Source organism: Megalops cyprinoides, chromosome 25, assembly GCF_013368585.1.
Source record: "Megalops cyprinoides isolate fMegCyp1 chromosome 25, fMegCyp1.pri, whole genome shotgun sequence".
In the NCBI taxonomy this organism is placed as follows: Eukaryota; Metazoa; Chordata; class Actinopteri; order Elopiformes; family Megalopidae; genus Megalops; species Megalops cyprinoides.
The window spans coordinates 8175124-8197218 of NC_050607.1; the positions used below are offsets into that span (position 1 = coordinate 8175124).

The 22095-nt window shown below is 41.2% G+C and overlaps 1 protein-coding gene across 1 annotated transcript; it reads left to right on the forward strand.

Annotated features, from left to right (window-relative positions):
* The first annotated feature begins 765 nt into the window (after positions 1 to 765).
* On the forward strand, positions 766 to 20719 carry ano6 (anoctamin 6). The gene is made up of 20 exons (XM_036520053.1): positions 766 to 1105; positions 2977 to 3047; positions 4969 to 5097; positions 5433 to 5498; positions 5873 to 6151; positions 6626 to 6739; positions 7418 to 7533; positions 8077 to 8211; positions 9079 to 9184; positions 9427 to 9487; positions 9816 to 9961; positions 12047 to 12124; positions 12527 to 12752; positions 13037 to 13206; positions 13953 to 14050; positions 15297 to 15427; positions 15714 to 15919; positions 17033 to 17244; positions 17823 to 17928; positions 18505 to 20719. Exons 1-20 carry the CDS (start codon positions 1021 to 1023, stop codon positions 18712 to 18714), a joined length of 2745 nt encoding a protein of 914 aa, XP_036375946.1. The 5' UTR covers positions 766 to 1020; the 3' UTR covers positions 18715 to 20719.
* The last annotated feature ends 1376 nt before the right edge of the window (positions 20720 to 22095 follow it).

Here is a 22095-nt window from a genome sequence, read left to right on the forward strand (position 1 = left end):
ATGAAATGAAGGGTCGAAAGGCGCATTACAGGGAAGCGAAAAAACTTTCAAAAAGGCTGCTCCTCGCACAAAGACCAATAATTCTGAATAGCATTTTATACAGAAATTCTATTTCGGATCTCAAGAAGGCAAATGACAAGATAATAGAAGTAACGTTAGATAAACTAAAAGGTATCATAATTAATTAAAATCAAATAATAATTTTATTACTCCAGTTATTTTGGATACAAGTTTTATTAAGGCAAAATACTCTTTTATACATAATATGTAGTGATCAATCTTTTAGCGCTTCATAAATATAAACATCAGTAAGGCTACACAAACATATATGCACACATACCTGCATGCCCTCATAAGATACAGAAACACATCGTGTCTTTAAAAACACACCACACGTTCATACCCACACAATCAACACATCTGGTCGGCTTGGTGCAAGATCCACCGCACATTTCAACAAATTTACAGATATTATGGTTTGCATGTGTGAGTAGCCTAAATTGTGTACGTTGAGAACGTGGTAGAGCCTCACTGCATACATTTGCAAGAATCCATGAATACAAAAGTTGCATATTGTAGCCTACATTTTTCATTCATCAAAGAGGATAAGAGAAACTTAAAAGGCAAATACCTGGCTTTGAACGAAAATGTCTTGTACCAAGTTCCGGAAATCGGTATCGTATTTCTTAGATTCAGAAAGGCGTGCCCGTGGTTTTACAGGGCGCTAGCACGCGGGGAGTGCTTCTAGGAGGGGAGAATCACAAAACCTCCTACAGCCGACCAACACCCACGTCGAGTCTTGAGATTTCCTCCAAAATTTGCACTGTCTAACTGGACCTGCTAGCCAGCTGTCAAAAGGGACACTTCAGAAGTGAAAATATTGATTTTCTCGATTCTTATTGGGAACGTTGTTTTCTTTAGTTTTATTATTTGCTACTGTTGCGTTACTTTCTACATAGCTTTTTCCCCTTATCTATACAAACACGCGTACGCGCAAAACCCTGATAAACTCAAATAAATATGAGTGAGGACGTCGATGCGCTTGAGATGGACTCCGGACCCGATTCAGATGCGGAGGGGGAGACAGAGCTGGAGGGAGAAGTGGGTGAGTTTTGGTGTTTGTTTTTCTCATTAAATCCATTCTCTTTGGAAACGGTGATGCAACAGGGCGGTGGAGTCGGAAAAAATTAGGAACTGTAAAACTGTTACAGATGTACACTCAAGGACGCCAAAAACATTTGGGCTACATTGTATTCCCAGTGTAATCGATGAATCAATGTGCATTGTGCAGTTTCCTTAGACAAAAGAGAAAAGTTTAATCGAAATAGCTAACATTTGCTAACTAGCCATCTAGCGGGCTAGCCACTGACGCGAGGAGTCTGCTTGAGCAGGTTGGAGCTAGTTTCCGCCCCCGATTAACGTGACATAGACTACCAGTTCATCGAACACACATCACGTAATTGTATTGTACGTTGACATTCGATTTCCTCAAAAATGTCAGCGCCCAAAACACAAGTTACTCTCACATGTCATGTCCTCATTGTCTAAAGGTCAATAGAAACACTTGCACAAGTAGGTCTGCTCTTAAAATTAATGCACGAGGCCTGCTCTCCATTTAATTGGGACTCCCTGAAGGGGTGGCAGGGGCAGGTGTTATTATGGCCAGTTTCTGTATTAAAATCGTTTCAGCATTCCGTACTCATTAGAGAATGGACAAAGTACAGTAATTAGAGGCGGTACAGTAAGGAACTGCAATAATTTAGCAGGAGTTTGTGTATCTTTGAAAGACGTGGCGACGGGAAGCATGTGCTTCTAATGAAGAGGTTAATTGTAATCCCATAAAGTTAACAGAAGAAAAACAAAGAAACCACGACTGTAGGGTTAGCTCATGCGCTGACAGGAAACACCTGAATCATCGTGCATTGGACATCCTGAATAAGACCTTCCGTTACCGCAAAGCCGAATTGCACAAGCGCAACATTATCTGATCATTAGTGGAAAATGAGAGACTCATCTCACACCAACAGCTTGCAGCTTTTTCTGATTAAAGAACCTACCGTGTTTCGAATCGTGTGTACTGTTTTGATGACTAGTGTAGTTGCAAGTGTGTGCTGTGTCTTTATTTAAAGAGGCGCAACTGTCGGGCGTGTGGAATTTATGTGCACATTGGGACCTCTTCCAGTGGAAGTCCACTGAAACATTTTCCAAATGATGTTGCTAATATCATACTCTTCACTTACACTTTCCATCCAGAGGAAGGGCTTCTACTGTCATCTACAAGAAAAAAGTCTTTATTCAGTTATGGAAAGAAACAGTTGTCACAATCAGGCCAGTTCAGAACTCATTTTAGATGGAATTTTGAGTGATCCAGATGTTGTATACTTCTGTGGAATGTCATGTATTACATTACATTACATGCATTTAGCAGACACTCTTATCCAGAGTGAATTCCATCACAATACAACATAAGTGTAGCCATTCAATTTAAACAAGCAACAGTGTCAGACCAAGCTCACAAGTGAGTGTGAGTGTCACATTATTCAAGCCCAACCACAAGTGTTTTGTGCACTACAATACAACAGTTCCTAAACACAAATTATAAAATGTCACAATACTACACATACTGTAAAATTAGCATCAAATGCAAGAGGTAGCAGGTGATAGGGGGTGGGGATAGAATGTATAGATGTATATCTTGGTTATTGCCCTTACTGAGGGAGGAACAGTTAAGAAGTTGTGAGGGGACCATTAGATATAACCGGATTTATGAAAATCAAACTTTACATCTATAACACATGAGTCAGAATGTGTTTATATCAATCGTTCTTTCTTCCTGATGGTTGAATTCATTCCTTTCGCTTGGCTTCTTGGTCTTCATGTTTTCTGCCACGAGCTTGATGCTGACCATTTGGCCAGTGGTAACATTCGGGGTTTATGGATCATGAGGGTCTAATGATGCAGTTTCTCTGTTTGCAGTGTATGCTCAAGAGTTTCTGCCAACCTATCAATCAATAGAGGAGGGGGAGTCAGTGGCCACAGTGGAGCAGGTGAGTGCTTAACAGTTACACTATACTACTAACATACTACACATATACACATGCATTATAACACATGTATGTGCATTGTTTAACATTACTCTGAACTGTAGTGTCATCGTACATAACATCAATAATGAAATTGTTCATCCCCCATTACGTTATTACATTGTTTTTCTGTCTAGAGGAATTTACATGGCTTATCATTTTCTCATGCTGGTTATCTATACAACTGTACATTTGCTGAGGCTGTTTGGGCCCACCTGGGAATTAGCAACATTTATATTGTGAGTGTTGCTCCGTTCTCCTTCGCCTATCATCACATGAGATGATAGGTCATGTTAGCAGGTTATGTAGATAAAATGGACTGCTACTACTATTGATAATACTAATTGAATGGTGTTAAATTTTAGAGACATGGTAGTCTTTGCAGATATTTCATCTTAAAATTTCTCTGCACAGTCACCAATATATCCTGGAGATTACGGTAAAGGGTTTCTTTTTGTGAGAATTCAGTGAGGCCTGAAATCAGTTTGCTTATGTTGTGGTGGGGTTTGAGACCACTGCTGAATCACACTGTTGTTATTTTGTCTTAATTTCTGTCAGGAATATGCAGAACCTATAATACCTTCTCAAACTTCTAGCCCTTTTGCTGTGATTTCATATATAAAGCTTTGTTTGAACTGTGTGTCAATGTTAAACCACTATAGGGCTGGAAGAGGGAAACTCCTCTCCCGTGGTGCATACTCCCCTAAAGCTGGAACCTCTCACCTGGGTCCCCTGGCGGGATTTAAAGCAATCACATGTTGCAGATGGCGGTTTCTTTGCATTAATGAAAACACCGGTCGAGTTTGTAAAACCGGTATTGTAGGTGAGGCTTAGTTATTAATTGATGCTTGGATGCATCACACAGATGTCTTTGTTATGACAGCATGTATGGTAGAGCGTTAGTTGGAACGTTGCACAGATTTTTGCATTACGAGGGCATATATGGTAGAACGTTGGGTTTTCATCTAAAGTGTGAAATAATGAGAGGCAGTGAGTGGTTCTTCAGACGGGACTGTTAGGCCCTCTCTGACTGGCTGCTCACACAGGGACAGCTGAATCCGTTGAACCTGGTCCTCTAGTACTTCTACTGCATGCCTTACTAAAAGCAATTTTTTCTTCATATGTCTCTGAATTTAATATTGTAAGGCTGTTTTCCTTTATACAACTCCTTTTGGGACCACCAGTTGCACTTTAGGTTCATTTCACTGTGAAAAACAGTTCCTGTAGTCGTGCAGGAACGCTGAAACGAGACGACGCAATCCTTCGAAACACTAACACACAAGCCAACACAGGACCGCCTGAGGACGTCATACCGCTGTGGTGCACTGTTTGACCTGCAGTGGGGGAAATAACCGCTGGCTTGTGTGCTGCCAGTTGAAGGGTGGGAGCTACTCCGCCTACGTCACCCAAGCAACTGACAACTTATCTCCTGAATTAAACCCTCCTATTCCAGAGCCTGGAGATGTGCTTTCATTTTTCTTTTACAGTGCATACGTGCTCTCCTCTAGTGGATGGTGTAGTTGTTTATCGACCATTTTCACCTTGTGTAAGCACTAACATAACCTAAATTGTTCCTGAAAAAATTCTCCGGCTTTCAAAATGCACAGAGTACTGCAATTCTCTGTATTAGCAGCTTCTAAAATGTGCGTGAATCTATCCCTTACTGCCCGCAGAAATTAGCTGAATTTTCCTTCTTGGAAATACCCATTGCAAAGCATTGTGAGACAACCTATTTGTAAATGGTGCTATACAGAAAAAGAATGACAGATTTACTGATGGGATGTTCCGGTTGGAGCTCTGACTTCCTGTTCCTGACTCCTGCTTGGCATTGTCATTGGGAGAGTTGAGTGTAAATATTCTCCCTCTTTCATCTGTTTGCCTACAGGCAGAGTTCAACGGCAAGTCAGACTCCTTGTATTTTAATGACGGAAAGAGAAGGATTGATTTTGTGTTGGTGTACGATGATGAAGAAAAGAAGGAATACGAGAAAAGGCACATCTTTCAGAGACGGAAAGTATGTGGAAAAAAAGTTTTAACTCTGTTCTGATTCTGTTCTTTGTCTTATAGAGTATATTGACACAGACAGTTAGTCCTAAAATGGGTGGTGCATACTCTGATAATCGTCTCAAAAACCAACCAATCAGAACTAAGGAGGGTGCACAGATTTCTCAGTCAGAGTTTAGCAGGGCTTTGGCTTTATGCTACACCAAATATGTGCTTTGATTAAAATGTACATTTTCAAAATTGTGCGCTGTTTGAATGCTCATCGTTTTAAAAATTGTGTTGAAGCGCAGCACCCCTGAGAATATGAGTAACACGGTGTCGTTGCGATCCTGCTGTTCTCTGCAGAGAAGGAGAGAGTATTTTGAAGCCAGTTTGATGAAGATGGGGCTGGAGCTGGAAGCAACAACATCCGTAAGAGGCCCTTAAGAAAGCGCTCACTTTGATTCTGCTCCTCACCCTCACTCCTTGGTTGTTTGTATGTCTTCTTTGGGGAATATGCACCTTAGAACACAATAAGATTCATGTTTGGCGGTAAAAATTCTTAATGCTGATGTGAAGTTTGTATAGACAGTGATCAGTCTTTGTTTCCTGTAGGTTATATAAACTGATGAGTGCTGTTACTGCTGTGGGTTGTATACACAGTGATCAGTCCCTGTTATTTCCTGTTGGTTATAGAAACAGTAATCGGTCCCTGTTATCTCTTGGATATTGTATAAACAGTGAATACTCCCTGTTATCTGCTGAGGGGTATACAAACAGTGAACAGCTCCTGTTGTCTTCTGCAGGTTGTGGATGAAAAGATGATGTTTGTGAAGGTCCACATGCCCTGGGACGTGCTCTGCACCTACGCAGAGGTGCTGCACATCAAGCTGCCCATAAAGCTCAACGACCTGGCGCCCAAGACCTCCCGCTTCAGCTGGTTCACCAAGTACTTCTACCCCAACCCGGACCTGATCTCGGCCGAGGCCGAGTACTTCACCGCCCCCTTCGAGAAGGACAGGCTGGACTGCTTCTGCATCAAGGACCAGGACGACTTCTTCACTCCGTCCATGAGGAGCCGAATGGTGGGTCGGTCTGCCTGCGCTCTCAGCATTTGCCGTTTGCAGTGAGGAGGAAAACTGATAATGTTGAGCTAAACAAAATAAAAGTTTAACATGTTGAGCTTGTGTTTTAGGGTCATTGGTATTAATGGTGAACATTGTCAGTAGTAACGTTGTCCTTATTTTGGTTTGCTATCAGCATTAATGCTGAACTTTTGTTGGTATCTTGTCAGTATTAACGCTAACCTTGTGCTGGGATATTATCAGTATCAATGCTAACCTTGTGTTGGTACATTATCAGTATTAATGCTAAGCTTCTGTTGGTACATTATCAGTATTAATGCTAACCTTGTGTTGGTACATTACCAGTATTAATGCTAACCTTGTGTTGGGATATTATCAGTATTAATGCTAAGCCTGTGTTGGTACATTATCAGTATTAATGCTAAGCCTGTGTTGGTACATTACCAGTATTAATGCTAAGCTCATGTTGCTCAGGCTTATTACATCCTCAGCCGCGCCCCTTATGAGGTAAGGGGGAATGTGAAGAAATTTGGCATCAACAAACTGCTGGATGGAGCAGTGTACAAGGCTGCCTACCCTCTGCATGATGTGAGTGTGTCTGTTTACAACTTTACTGAGCTTGTTCACACAGGCGTCCTGCTATCCTGATAGAAGCAATGATTATTTTCATATAGGCATTCTGCTGTCCTTATAGAAACAATTATTGTTTTCATATAGGCATTCTACTAATGTTATATCAGTTTTGACTTTTTACACTGTATTTCTAAGTCCTGTAACGTATTGTTATATTGTGATAATATTAATGCATATTATTACAAATGCTCTAAATGACAGCGATGCATTGAATGTACTTGCTGTGTAAGGGATCTGTTTCTTAAATCAGTTCAGCTTCAGTGAAGCAGTGAAACAGTTTGCATTCTGTTCACCCACTTCAGTCTGCTTTTTTTGGAATTTGCATTTTGTATTTTGTTGTCTTTAGCAAAGTCCTTAACTCATCTCCGACCTTTGCAAAATTCTAAACCCATCGCTCACCTTAGCAAAGTCTTTATTCCATAGTTCAACTTATACCCATAGCTTACTTCAGTTAAGTTTAAGTTGTAAACCTGCATTTCTGTCTAGCAAAATTCAAAGCCCATCGCTCCAGGTACCAGAGATGATTACTGTCCTCCCACCTCCAGAGATGGATGTTGGGTCTTTGTTTGTGTCTGAGGTTTCAGAGATTTAGAAAACTGACTTTGTGTAGTTCTCTTTCTGTATGATCAACAGTGTAGATTCAACGTGAAGTCCACAGAAGAAGATTGTCCCAATGAGAGATACCTACTGTATAAAGAGTGGGCCCACCCCAAAAGTTTCTATAAGATGCAGCCATTGGACCTTATACGGTAATATGCTTGGGTTTGTTGTCAGTGCCTGGGTTTTGTAAATGAACTCTTTGCTAGCAGTCGGTTCACTGGATGTATTAATGTCTTCGTTTTATAAAGAGCAAGACATTTAATGCTGTCATTTGACTAATGAAACCATACCATACCGCTCTGTTAGCTGTGACTCTTATGACTTTTACCGCTGCCATGTCTAAGCCATCCATTAGCCCTAACACCTGTCTAAGAATTCTCTGACTCCTTTGTCACTTAGTAATGACTCCCTTCTCAGTTAACCATTATCGCTGTCTGCATCAAAGCTCTCGCAATGCCTGAATGGCATGAATGACTCCTAGTCTTCCTGTTCACAATATTCAGATTAATTGAGAGAAGTGACTTTAATCAGTTGATACTTAACAGCTGTAAATTTTTATTGTGCAATTTAGACTTTCAGGAAGTTTTCAAGGTACATTTCCCCTCACAGTTAAGGTGAATGGTCCGCTGAATGTGTGGTACTTTGTGTTGTGTCCTGATAAAGATAACGGTTTAACGCTCTGCTCCCTTTAGGAAGTACTATGGAGAGAAGATTGGCATTTACTTTGCCTGGCTGGGCTTCTACACAGGAATGCTGGCGTTCGCGGCTGTGGTAGGGCTGGCCTGCTTTATCTACGGCTTCAAGACACAGGACAGCAGCACCTGGAGGTATATAACCACACTATGGGGAAAAACAATATGTACATTCGTAACAGGAAGTGAAACTGGAGAATATTACATTTCATTTTGCAAGATTATTAACTATTCTTATTCTGTCGCTGTATTATGATGCTTGTGTTACGTCGTAGCTTTTTCTTTTTAAGCTTGCAGTATTGTTTTTGTATTTTCTAGCTTCATTGCTTTTCTGTGTGCATACTAACATTAGTGGGTAACTGGAAGTAATCCTTCCATCTGGTAAGATCATTCTTACTGAATTTGTGGGGCACGTGTGGTTAATCACAGTGGTCACACGTCACATGATTGGTTGCTAAATGCTTTCTCAGCATCTGTCTCCGCTCTGTTGCACAGCAGGGTCGATTCACAAAAATGCAGTTCCACTTTCTTCACATATTTCTCCAGTGCAAATGTGCTGCTGTCAAAATGTGTAACATTTTTGTGTCACAAAGAATGGGTGACCGATTTTTGAATTTGACAGTATAAATTAGAATTTTTGGCAGTATACCGTGGATTGATACCTATGCTGGGGCAGCAGTGAAGCATAGTGGTAGGGAGCAGGGCTTGTAACCAAAAGGTTGCTGGTTCGATTCCCTGCAGGGGCACTGCTGTTGTAACCTTGCGCAAGAATTTCCTCGGTAAAACATCCAGCTGTATGAATGGATAATATAAAAATTGTAACCTGTGTAAGGCACTGTGGATAAGAGTGTCTGCTAAATGACAATAATGTAATGTTGCTCAGTGATTAGTAAAGGACATTTATAAGTGCACATCTGAATCACACTGCAATCCCTGACAATAGATACAGAATGCATGCCATGGCAGTTTCCCCAGAGTGAAGTTTTATCCTTTCATTTCAAGCAAGGAGGTGTGTGACCCGCAGATTGGAGGAGCCATTGTGATGTGTCCGCAGTGTGACAGAGAGTGCGGCTACTGGAGGCTCAACTCCACCTGTGAATCCTCCAAAGTAAAACATCTAACATTAATATTGTATAAGATTGTTACAATTTTATTATGGTATTTATTGAGAATGTGTTGTGGTGAATTAAACCCCTAATTATAATGCCAGTATTATTGTTATATCTTTTTTAAAAGCTAATATCAAAGGTTTGGCTTTATATTTCAAGATCAATTCGTAGAACACAGCACTGATAAAATAAGTATTATAGTGTGTTTTGTGTGTCACAGAGTAGTCTTTGTTTTTTACAGAAACTCTGCATATTTGACAATTTTGGAACTTTGGTGTTTGCAGTTTTCATGTCAATTTGGGGTAAGTGGATTTATCTGAATTCAATTTGCATGTTAAATCCATGACAAGTAAAGAATAGGCCATAGAAAGATGTTTGCATATATCTGTAAACTTTGCCTAGGCAATGTTTTTTTGGGCAGTTAATGCTGTTTGAGTTGGCTGCTCATTGTTGCTTTGAGTGTTGACTGGGATCACTATGCAACCAACCCTCCTTTTTCCAACTTGTGGAGGTCTGAGTTAAGTTAAAATGGCTGCCGCTGGGAGAGGTCTCTCTTAGACCGACTCCATGCAGCACCGGCCTGAATGTATCCCTGACTGCCTGCACTGTGTGCTGTGGATTGTCTCTCAGTCACCTTGTTCCTGGAGTTCTGGAAGCGGTACCAGGCGGAGCTGGAGTATGAGTGGGACACGGTGGAGTTCCTGGAGCAGGAGGAGCAGCCCCGCCCCGAGTATGAGGCGAAGTGCACCTACGAACGAGTCAACCCCATTACAAAGGTAAGGAGGTCGGCCTCATCACAAAGCTAAGGCATCAGCTCCGTCTAACGGTAGGGGAGGTAGGGGTACTGTTCCATCTTAAAGGTGAGGGGATCGCCCCATTCACACAGTCACACGTCTTTATCTTCCCCTTAGCCTCCTTCAAACCTTTCTTAATGATAACCAGACAAAGCAGGACAGTAATAACCATTGCCCAAGAAGCAGAAGCCCATAATCTTGCAAACTCTGTTGTAATCCTTGGTGTGTACTATATGCTGATAAGCTGACAAATCTTTGTCTTACTGGATGTGCGCTGCCCAGGTGATGAAAAGAGCTACGAAGACAAGAGGTCGTTTTACAGCTGTAATAACAATAGTAGAGGCATTCTGAGCAACCTGGGCTGGCCCCTGGGCAGAAGAATGCAAATATGCCCACAGAAAGGCATGCAAATACACACATATACACCCACAAACGGATGCAGAGTGCATCATAAATGCATGCACACATACACAGGGAGGGGCAGCAAGTGGGGGAAGTCCGCGCAGGTTTCATTAGGCATCAGAATGCTGTGTAGTGTGCAGTGTTGCTCTCTCTTTTAATCTTTAAAAGGGTCATGTGGTCAAAGATGTGGTTTTCTGTGTTAATTCCACACTTTCACACTGATAAATATGGAAAGCAATGTGAAAATATGACATCTGTGGTCACTGCTGTTTTGCTGTGTTTCCAGTCAGAAAAAAATCTCCCTCTTTTGAAAGAGCCTCAGATCTAGCCCCAGTTTCGACCTCACAACTGGGCTTCACCTTAACAGAGCAATGCAAGTCAGGCTTTAAACTTGTGTGTGTTCAGCACATATCTTGGCTGATTTCATGGAGAACCGGGTACAATTCAACGCTGGATTTGCCAAAAAAAATTGAGCTTGAAGCAAGGAGCAGAGCCAACAATCTAGGCCCCTACTATAAACTCACTATCTGTAAGTAGCTAGCTAGCAGCATTGTTATTTATCCAGTTTCAAAAAGTCATGAAATCCAATCTCTGGCTGAATGGCACCACCTAGTGAGCGCTGTTTGGCTAACTCAACTATTTGTTTCATGTTAATTAGCTCGGAAATTTAGTTAAACAATAACTGGGCAGAGGTTAGAAAGTTATTTTTCAACTTCTGTTGGAGAAGGTAGCAAGTGTGTACTGTTTACCAGCTAGCCAGTAGAAGAAAGGTTAGCTCCAATTGCAGACACTGCTGCCCTTTAGGTCTTGAGCTCGTATTTCAGACAAAGACCCAAAATGTATTTGTGAATAAGCTGTCAGATGTCTTGACGCTGATAATGGTCATGTGATGGAAATGTTTGTCTGCATTTAAGCAACTGTTAAGGAAAAGAAAAAATATTTTTTTTGCAGCCACTGTAAGGTACCTTTATTGGTTATTTTTGAAAGTGCAGGCTTTTATTAGGTTGTAGTTCTCTCCTTGGTAATTACACATGCAGCTAATGGAGGGATTGTAGACAGAGTTAAGTCACAGCATCGGCATCTAGAAATAAGCTGTCAGCCTGAGCCTGGGCTGTATGTTACAGCACCTCTTTATCAAAGATTATTGGCTGACCTTGGCAGACTATAATAGGTGCAGGCCAACTGACAGTCCAGTGTGTGTTCCAAGCTGAGGGTTGCATGGTATTGTCGTGAACCATCTGTCATGTGAGCCAGCTTGCTGAAGTAGACCGCCATGCAAGTTTGTTCACATTTTGAGGGAATGAGGGGGCTGGGCTGTCATGAGTGTTGTCAGCCAATCAGGATTGGCCCATAAACAGGAGTAGCCAAATGTGCTGCTTCCACTGAAAATAGCCCTTTAGTAGGACAAAGAGAAGCACTGAGAAGAATTTATAAAATTATGAAATGATAATTTTCATTAAAAAATAATTTGTGTATGTCTTAGATACCATGGAATAATAATAGATGCCAGATAATGACAGATAGACAACAGATAATTTAAAATTAGCAGAAAATGCACTATGTGCCCCCTTCAACTCATTTCATTTATTTAACAAATGGGATCCCAAAGTGTCTTACATACAGTTTTTTTTAACTGATTTTTAGTGATTTTTGCTCTTATTTCAGGCAAAAGAGAAGGTTCCTTACACTACGTGTGGGAAGTGTGTGAGAGTGTCCTTGGGAATCGGGACTGTCTTGTTCTGGGTAAGCTCTGCATAAACATAGTAAAAATACAAGGTCATAGTTTAATCGATTATTTAATGCATTATAGGGATCTTTACTTTGGGAGATGTACCGTGACTCTCTCATACCTGGTTTCCAGCTCACCCCTCAGGTCCCCTCAGAAGATGACCCTTTTTGGGGGTTTTTTTTTTCAGTTTTTATTTTGAAGGATTTGTTTGTAAGCTGCCTTTGATGATCTAATTAGTAACAGAATATTAACAGATAATGTGACTGTTTTACAGTCCTGTTTTGAAGATGTAAAAATTGTAGAAAGAACATATGTTCAATGACAGAAGGCCCGCCCCTCATTGAATGCATCGGGGTGTGTAAATATCAGCTCTCTGATTTGCCTGATTCTTCTTCCTGGCATGCTTGGCCGCGTAGATTTTGCTGATCGTGGCGTCGGTGGTGGGGGTGATCGTGTACCGGCTGGCCGTGTTCTTCACCTTCTCGGCGCGGCTGCGGCAGGACCTGAAGAACCTGGAGCCGCTGCGGGAGTACGTCACGCCGCAGATGGCCACCTCCGTCACCGCCTCCCTCATCAGCTTCATCGTCATCATGGTCCTCAACTACGTGTACGAGCGGGTCGCCATCTGGATCACTGACTTTGGTAGGACCTCGGAAAGCGTTTAAACCCACATTTTCCAAACCCTAGTACCTTCAGCTTGTGGAAGATGTGTTGATTTGATCATAGAAGTAACACTTTTGTGGATGACTCAAGGTTTTAAGTAAATTGTAGTGTTTTTGTTTGTGAGCAAGCTGCCAGTTTTGTATAAAACTCCTTGTGCTACATCAGTTTTAAATAATAGACATGTGTACTATATTGTGTACTGTGATGCTTTTTTTTCTTTTAAGAGTTGAATTTTTGTGGTTTCTTTTTTGTTTCAATTCCAGAACTGCCGAGGACAAAGACGGAGTACGAGAACAGCTTGACCCTGAAGATGTTTCTCTTCCAGTTCGTTAATTATTACTCCTCCTGCTTCTACATCGCCTTCTTCAAGGGGAAGGTGGTGGGTTTCCCTGGAGAGCCTGTGTACTGGCTGGGAAAGTACAGGAATGAGGAGGTGAGAGGTCATGATGCAGGCTCTCTGTGCTCTTTCTCTCACAGTGCAGCGGTGCTAGGTGAGGCGTTTGTCTCCTGTGTTAGCCACCTCCACAGGTGTGCTCCAGGTGTTCCGCAAAGCAGAGTCAAGTTCAAGAAAGTGGATGCTTGCGGACCTAGTTCTGCCATTTCCTATGAAGAGGCTCTGGTCTGGCTGTAATGTGCCCCACCCCCCACAGAATCCTGCTCCAGTCAAACACAGGGATGTAGTGTAGTCGGTGCTGTCCTTGTACAGATATCTTTCACTAATGTATTCCTATACATATTCCTATATATATATATATTCCTACTTATAAATGAGGAAATAGGTCAGGGCTTTATAATACATTCTAAACACCTATAAAATGATCTAAATACTAGCCTTCACTCAGTCGCTAACCAGATACATTTGTTCGATTAAAATACTTCATTTTATGTTAACAGCCTTTTTTTATTACATATTACATATTTGATCTTTATAGACAGTACCGGGTTAAAAGTTTCCTCTTTTTTTTCTAATGTGACCATGTCTTCTCCTTGTAACCTCAGTGTGACTGTATCCCTTCCTTTTGACCGTAGTGTGACCGTGTGCTGTGTTTGTTGCTACGGTGTGATCACGTCCTGTTATATTGACCAGAGTGTGACTGTATCCTCTCCCTTTGACCGCAGCATGATCACGTCCTGTTACATTGACCACTCTGTGATCATGTCTTTTCCATTTGACCACAGTGTGACCCAGGCGGCTGTCTGATTGAGCTGACGACCCAGCTGAGCGTCATCATGGGAGGGAAGGCCATCTGGAACAACATCCAGGAAGTGCTCCTTCCGTAGGTATCCGCTCCTGTAGGACATTAGTCCAGCCCAGAGTGTGTCTACCATAAGGGCGCTCTCCTGCAGTGCCTCCTCTCTCCCGTAGGAGGAGTGATTCTGCCATTTCTGTGAGATGTAGAACTCGTGTAACTGGCAGCATTTATGTATCATTTGACAAATTTATTGTTTATAGATACCAATTGAACCTTATATGTCTCTTTCCTGCAGTGCCATCTCTCTCATGTAGAGGGAGTGTGTTTACTGTAAGGTCCTTTCTCCTGTTGTACTTGTCCTGTTGTACTCTCATGTAGAGGGAGTGTGCCTCCTATTCTTATAAGCTGAAGACCCTATCAAACTGGCAACATTTGTATGTCATTGGAGACATCTTTTATTTATGTTATTTTCTGATCAAACTTTTACATTTTCTGTTATTCATAGAGAAAAAAATGATACACCATTGATCAAATCCAGTGTGATGGGTTGAGGGTAAAATAAGGAATTGTTTATATTCAATTAATATGATAATTAGTGTCCAGGGTTTTTGCCTACCCTGTGACCCTTGGGGCTTTCAACCTGTATTCCAGTGGTTATGCGGCAGGCATCTCTGTAGGCATTCTAATCTCAGCAATCTTGGAGCAATCAGCACAGGCACACAAATAATTACACAGTTTGTGCTACTTGTGAGGAATTCATCAGTGCTAATTAGTAATTTGAAACAGTTACACATAAGGTAGAAAGAAAGGAAACATGCAGGATGCAGGAACAAGGTTAAAAAGTATTTCTGAGCGACAAAGTGTATCAGTATCTGCCTGCATATACTGCATCTATGTGTTCTGCATACCAACAATTGTAATTTATGTTGCACAGTTTGCTTTTGTGTTTAAACTATGCACATAAGTGGTAACTTTGATTTGACCAATATGTTTGTCTGTGCAAATACTACCCTTAAAAAGAGTTTGACAAATACATTCATGTGTCAACTGACAATGACTAAATCAAACCACAAAATTGAGAAAACTGGTCTGAAAAATGGACACATGGTATTCACATGCCTCTTTTACGTGTAAATGATTTCATCATCTTATTGGCTAACATGGGCACCATTTGGACTTCTTTTTTTCCATTTATAGTTGAATGTTCATGGAGAATTGAATGTACCTGTCTAAAGAGGTCTGTTCCATCTCTGCGGCATAGTTCTTCAGGGAGAGTGCAGTTGTGATTGTGGTAGTTATCGCATGTGTTTGCTGTGTTTCCTTTTGTCAGGTGGGTGAAAAATCTGATTTTCCGGTACTGCACAAGTGTGAGGACGGAGAAGGTCATTCCCCGGTGGGAGCAGGACTACCAGCTGCAGCCAGTGGGGAAACTGGGACTGTTCTACGAATATCTGGAGATGGGTATGGCAGACATGTTGGATATGCTAAACTTTCACCCGGTGCTTGATAAAATTACAGCTGATCCACTGGCCAGTTAAGTTCCTCAAGCATTTTGTAGACATTGGGTTTAAGTGTTGCACCATCATTTTGCCTCCTGAAATGTAAAATGGCTTCTCATGGTTTCTTTTATAATTGCACATTGTGTTTTGGCTGAGTCACTGTTCAGATGTTTCTTGACCGGCTGTTGATTTATTGATCAGCTGTATGAGGGGCCCTGTGCCACGAACTGACCGTTCTCTGTTTGCAGTGATCCAGTTTGGCTTTGTGACGCTGTTTGTGGCCTCCTTCCCTCTGGCGCCCCTCCTGGCCCTCCTCAACAATCTCTTCGAGATCCGGGTCGACGCCTGGAAGACCACCACGCAGTTCCGCCGAGTGGTTCCGGAAAAGGCCCAGGACATCGGAGCCTGGCAGCCCATCCTCCAGGGTGTCGCCATTCTCGCTGTGGCAACAAACGTAAGCAAAGACCATTCAAATACTACGTGATTTAAATACTTCGGTTAGATCTGTTACGCACAATAAAGGGATAATGTGATCCTGTATGGGATTATGTGTGTCATGAGTTCAGAAATAATAAGATAAAAATAATATGGTGAATATTTAACAAGGGGAATATTTCTGATTGATTGGTGAATGTGCTTACAGATATTTTCCAGTTTGCAAATTGTGTTTAAAACAATCACTCATGTGCCTTTTTACTTCTGACAACTGACCTGCAGCTTTGATTGACCCCTGGTGTCGACATAATCTTGCTTTTGTCGCCGACCAGGCCAGACTGTGAGCACCCTGTGGCTCTAACTGTAGTGGTAACTGCTTCTGCTGAATGGGAGTCTGGTTGTGTGGGAAAATAAGAAAATCAAGGAGGCTGTTGCATTTACCAGTGAACTCCAGAACTGGAGGAACCTGTCAAGCATGAAATGACAATTTATTCCACAGAGCTCCTTGGTAAATATCAAACATTGCATAATATATCATGAACGCAAAAGGGATTATAGTCCCAGCCTACATAACAGTATGCATATATTTATCAAAAGCAAGCTATTCTGTGGACAAAACAAACATGTAATAAATGGCAGTCTTTTCATTAAAGCAAAGATCCGGAGGCGTGAGTGGTGCAGGGATTCTGTAAGCTCAGACCACAGGTGGTGGTGCTATTCTACCTGTGATCCAAACCACAGGTGGTGGTACTATTGTACCTATTGTCCAAACCACAGTTGGTGGTACAGTTGTACATGTGATCCAAACCACAGCTGTAACTGGGGACAGGACTGTTGTACCTGTGATCCCAGCCACAGGTAGGGACAATACTCTTGTACCCTTGCTCCAAAACACAGGTTGGGACATTACTGTTGTACACTTGATCTAGATTTACAGCATGAGGTGTACATATCCAGCAATAAAAAAAAGAAGTTTGCCTGGAGGAGACATTTGCAAGTATAGTTTGTGTGACTGTTAGTGGCAGCTACAGGGTAAAGCCCTGCACGCTCCATAAGAGCTTGTGTGTTTGGCCGTTTTTTTTTTTTTGTTTTTTCCTCCCTTATTTTGTGGCTGTTTTCTGTGTTTTTGCAGGCCATGATTATTGCTTTCACATCTGACATGATCCCACGGTTGGTGTACTATTGGTCTTTCTCTGTAAATTCATACGACGGGATCGAGAGAACGAACACCATGGAGGGCTACATCAGCAACACGCTCTCCATCTTCAACGTTAAAGACTTTTCAGAGCGGAGCAAACCTAACAACTTTACAGTCTCCTGGTCTCACAACATCACCACCTGCAGGTACGTCATCTCACACACACACCTGCAGGTACATTGTTGCCAAAATAAGATAAGGTCTGGAAACTCACTGTTTTATAAACTTCATTAAAAATGGTCAAAAATATTCTCTATTATACTCTGCAGTGTTGCGTTTCTGAGCGATTTTCACAATTTGTTTCTGAAGTTAATTCCAACCTCCATTTCATAGATGTCTATAGATTTTCTTGTCATTGTTATTGTCCTAATCAGATTGTGGTTATGATCACATAATATAATTTTGTCGAACACATGTGTATGGGAGGTTTTTGTATCTCATCTGAGATATTTGTGGAAGAGAGCGTGTTGTCGTTCAGTTTTGATCAGGAGGATTTGAAGCAGGGATGACAGTGGACCTGGCTGAAGAGCTTCAGTGCTGGAGCATCTCTTACACTGGCCAGGAAGGAGCACCGTTCACTGTTAGTGCAGCTGTGATCACAGTGGATAAAACAGTGCAGATCCATGCTCACTGTAAATGCAGCTGTGATTGGAGAAAACAGGATGCACTTTATTGCTCACTGTTTTGAGTCCATTTTCTCTTTTTTTTTCTTTTTTCTTTTCAGGTATCGAGATTTTAGGCACCCACCTGGACATTCAAAACAATATGAACACAATATTTACTATTGGCATGTAATAGCAGCCAAACTGGCTTTCATTATTGTTGTGGAGGTAAGCATTGATTATTTAAACTAAAGTTAAATTCAGTACTGTAAAATCTTGTACACATCATCAGTGTCAATAAATTATTTGAAAGTTTATACTTTATATATACTATCTATACTCCATTTTTTTGGGAATGTTTTTATTCAAAGTGCATTCTTTGTTTATTTCATATTGTGCAGATGGCCCATTTTATTATTACTGATTTACTGACTCCTGTATGTGTAATATCTGGTTGTGTGCAACATCTCATCGATGCTGAGCACGTACACTGATCAGCAGTATACTGCAGCAGACTCTCCCTCATTTTGGCTGGTAGGATCAAAGCTAGGAATGTGGCGGTGTAGCATAGTGATAAGGAGCATGGCTTGTAACTGAAAGATTGCTGGTTTGATTCCCTGATGGAGCACTGCTTCTGTACCCTTGGGCAAGGTACTTACCCACAATTGCCTCAGTAAATATCCAGCTGAATAAATCGATAACGTGTAAAAACTGTAACCTGTCATGTCAGTCACTCTGGATAAGAGCGTCTGTTAAATGACAGTAATGTATTGTAATGTGCTTCTGTGCCTGCTTCTTTTCCAGCACATTGTGTACCTCACAAAGTTCATCCTGTCCTACATCATTCCTGATGTGCCCCTCTTGGTGAAGGAGCAGATCAAGCGAGAGAAGTACTTAACTCAGGTCATTGTGCACGAAGCCAAGCTGAAAATGGCCACCAAGCGCATGAAACCTGTGTTGGAGAAGCTGTTGGACCACAGCGAGGCAGAGACAGCACTTGACCTGCATCTGTGACTTCGGGGCCAGACTGGAGTTCAGACTGAGGGGGGAAACGCAAGTCGTTAACGTAACACAATGTAAGTGGACCGCATGGGAGAACTTGCTAGAATCGCAGTGTAGCGAACTGTTGAAAGTTAAAGTGATGGTTTGATAGTCATTGCCAAAAACCTGAAATCACCATACAAGAATGGGATTTAAGTATATTTACCACTCCTGAAATCTGCTTCCTAATTTCAGAGCTACTCTATAAACTGAAAATGGACTGTTAACTTTTGTTAATTACCTTACATTGTGTTATGTTATGTCATGCTACGTAATGTTATGCACTGTAGTCTGTTAATCCTAGAGGGCATTTCTCCACTAATCAAGAATACTTAGCTAAGGCATACTAACACAGAAGCCTTACTTGGTCAAAGTCAAATGTGGTCAAAGTTTATACCAAGTGTAACTTGATAATGTTTTCATTAAGTATGTATAATGGTAATTGTTGTGTGTCCTAACAGCTGCCATAGTGATATATTGTAGATATTCATGTGCATGGTTTCATTTTTACATAACATATCTGTGTCACTGTGTGTCAGCTGCAAGAATGTGTTTTTAATGAATGCTTCAACATAGGTAAGTAGTAATATTCATGTGTTCTTTCTTAAGGCCTCTAAGCCTCTAACCAGTGTCTGAAAAGAATTTTCTGCTTTAGGTTACTACAAGTAATCTAACATACAAAAATGATTTAGTGTAAAAAAGTGACAGCCATGCTCACATATAATGTGAGTTACTATTTCTTTCAGATGATATGTCTTCTTTTAGAAAAACTGAGCCAAATGACAAGTTTACAAGCAAAACTACATGTACAGATAGTGGGAGAGCAGACAAGCAACTTCAAGTGACATAGTTTACCTTTGTATACTGACAACCATTATGAAGTGTTACGTAGATCACTTTGATATGTAGGTCACTTTTAATCTGACATTAATGTATGTAGTTATCACACAGAGTGGACTTTGCGATGTCTCGTTGAGGTTAAAAGAGTGTCATGAGGAAAAGACAGTGAGGTCAGTGTGAGGCAATCTCAGGGATATGGATTTCTGTGGAAGAACCACAGGGTCAGTCAGGTTCCATTCTGATCCATCCAGGATTCAAAATTAAGTGCAAAACAGGCAGTAATGCAATGCACCCCACACCACCCACACTGGCAGGCCTGTTACAGGATCAGTTTGCTAGAACCAGGGTCAGTATCTGATAGCAAGCTGTTTCCTACTAATGTCCAGATCCACAAAAACTCCTGACAGATGGTGTACACTGCTGGTTGTGTAGACCAGTCTGTCTGAGAGATTGTTGAACTTGTATGCAAAATCATACATTTTTCTGCTTTCGCTACAGAATATTTTCTAAACTCTTTTCTGCTCCTACTACCACATGCAAAGCAAGCTCGCAATAGTTACAGCTTAAAGAATGCCACCTTTTGAGGAGACATTAACACAGAAGAAGAAAGATTTGCTATTCACAATAAATAGGGGAAGCATGATGACTATAGCAACAGTAACCATTTACATTTGAGGCGTACAGTTTGAAAGCCAAGCTATGTCTTCCTGTGAGTACTTAGCAAACTCTCAGATAGATCAAAGTACTGCACTGTCAGAAGACAATGCAAAAATGTATCTCTTCCCCAATTTTAATACACTTCTGAGTGCGGTGTTTAAGCGTTATAGGTGTCTGGGCTATTGACTTGTGCTGCCTCACTCATATTCTGTTAAATTCTAACCTTTCTTTATTATACATGTAAAATGCTCTGTCAAAACCACTGTCTAGCTTTGAACTTCTTTGTCTTCATTGTCACTTACCTCCTCCGTGTCCATCCCAGCTTGTACATTTTGCATGTTAGAATCAGTTACTGACAAGTTACTAGTTACTGACGTTTTCTTTTTTTTGTGCAGTAACCTTTACCTGTGGTATGTAGAGAAGAGCCTTATGTGGTACTCGAATGCACTAGAAATTTTACTAACAGTCACGAAATTGTCAAAAGAAAGCTGTTTTTATAGCAAATAGAAATTTTAAGATGAAATATTTTTCTTTTTTTTTTTCCTGAAAAAATCAGGATGATGTAGCTACTTTTAAATATTTCCACTCTGTTTGTTACAGAAGGGGGGGAGGGGGGGTTAATGAGTATGTTTGTTCCCTGTGTAAAAGTTACCCAAACACTGACTAATAATACCTTGTGCCACTGTGGCATGCTATTGCTGAGGTTTCGCAGTAAACCTCCATTAAGCTGGTAAGGTTAATGAAGACCTAATTTTCAACTGATGCTGCCACACTGTGGCAACTTAGCTAGTGTCAGTCAAGTAGATTCAGATAGGACGGGAACAGTGAACTCAAAATGTAAGACATCTTTTTACCTGTGTGTACTTTGGTTGTGTTCCTGGACAGATTCTTTGGGTTTTCTGACATTGGCCTGGTTATGGTGATATGCCTAGCTGGTTTGGCTGGTAAATGGTTCACCCACAGAGTTCCAGTTATGGAGCTTTCAGCTTGTCAGTTAACAAAACTGTCATTGAAAGTGCAGTTACATAATTGCTGTACAGAGTGTTATGAATACGATATGAATTCGAGTGTGGTACGAAGAGCAACAACAGACACACAACTCAGTCATGTGGTTCAACTAGGAGTCCAGGGACAGTATTTAAACTGGAGTGCCTTTTAAAGTGACAATCAGTGTTTTTGATACTGCAGTCATCCAGTCACCCTCAAACCATTATTTTGTATTGAACTGTTATCTGTGGAGTCCTCTGTTAACCAAGCCATGTAAATGCAGTATGGCTGTTGTATGCACAAGAAATATCTGTCACATATTTTGAAAAAAAAATGTACTCCTTCAGTATTAAGTTATATGTTTGTGCAAATTAAATTTTTTCATACATTTATCATGCAAAACAATATTAAATGGTAAATTGTATACCAGGTTGTGACGTTTCTTCTCTCGGCCACAAGATTGGTTTGGATTAATTGTGTCACCTTGCATGTGGTGCTGGTGTTGAGAAATACAGTGGCCTTGCACATGTTCCTCTTACAGGCCTCAGCGCCTCTGCAGTGTCCCTGTCTTCCCTTGGCACTCCCCTCCTGGTCATTTCTTGCCTCTAACCTTCCTTCTACCCTTCTGTCCTGACTCTTATTCACGTCTGCCTGGACCTCCGCCCCATATGTCTGTCTTCCTATCTGTGTCTGTCTGTCTGCTCAACAAGGAGCATACTTACAGAAATAACTAATTCTGTGTTACTTGTATCGCAGCAGCAATGGTCAACGCCCCATTCAGCGTGGCTGTGGATGGTACCCTGTCAGAACTAAGATATGTTGTTTTCATACTTTTGCTTTCACCGACCACATCGCGACGACTGCCAGATC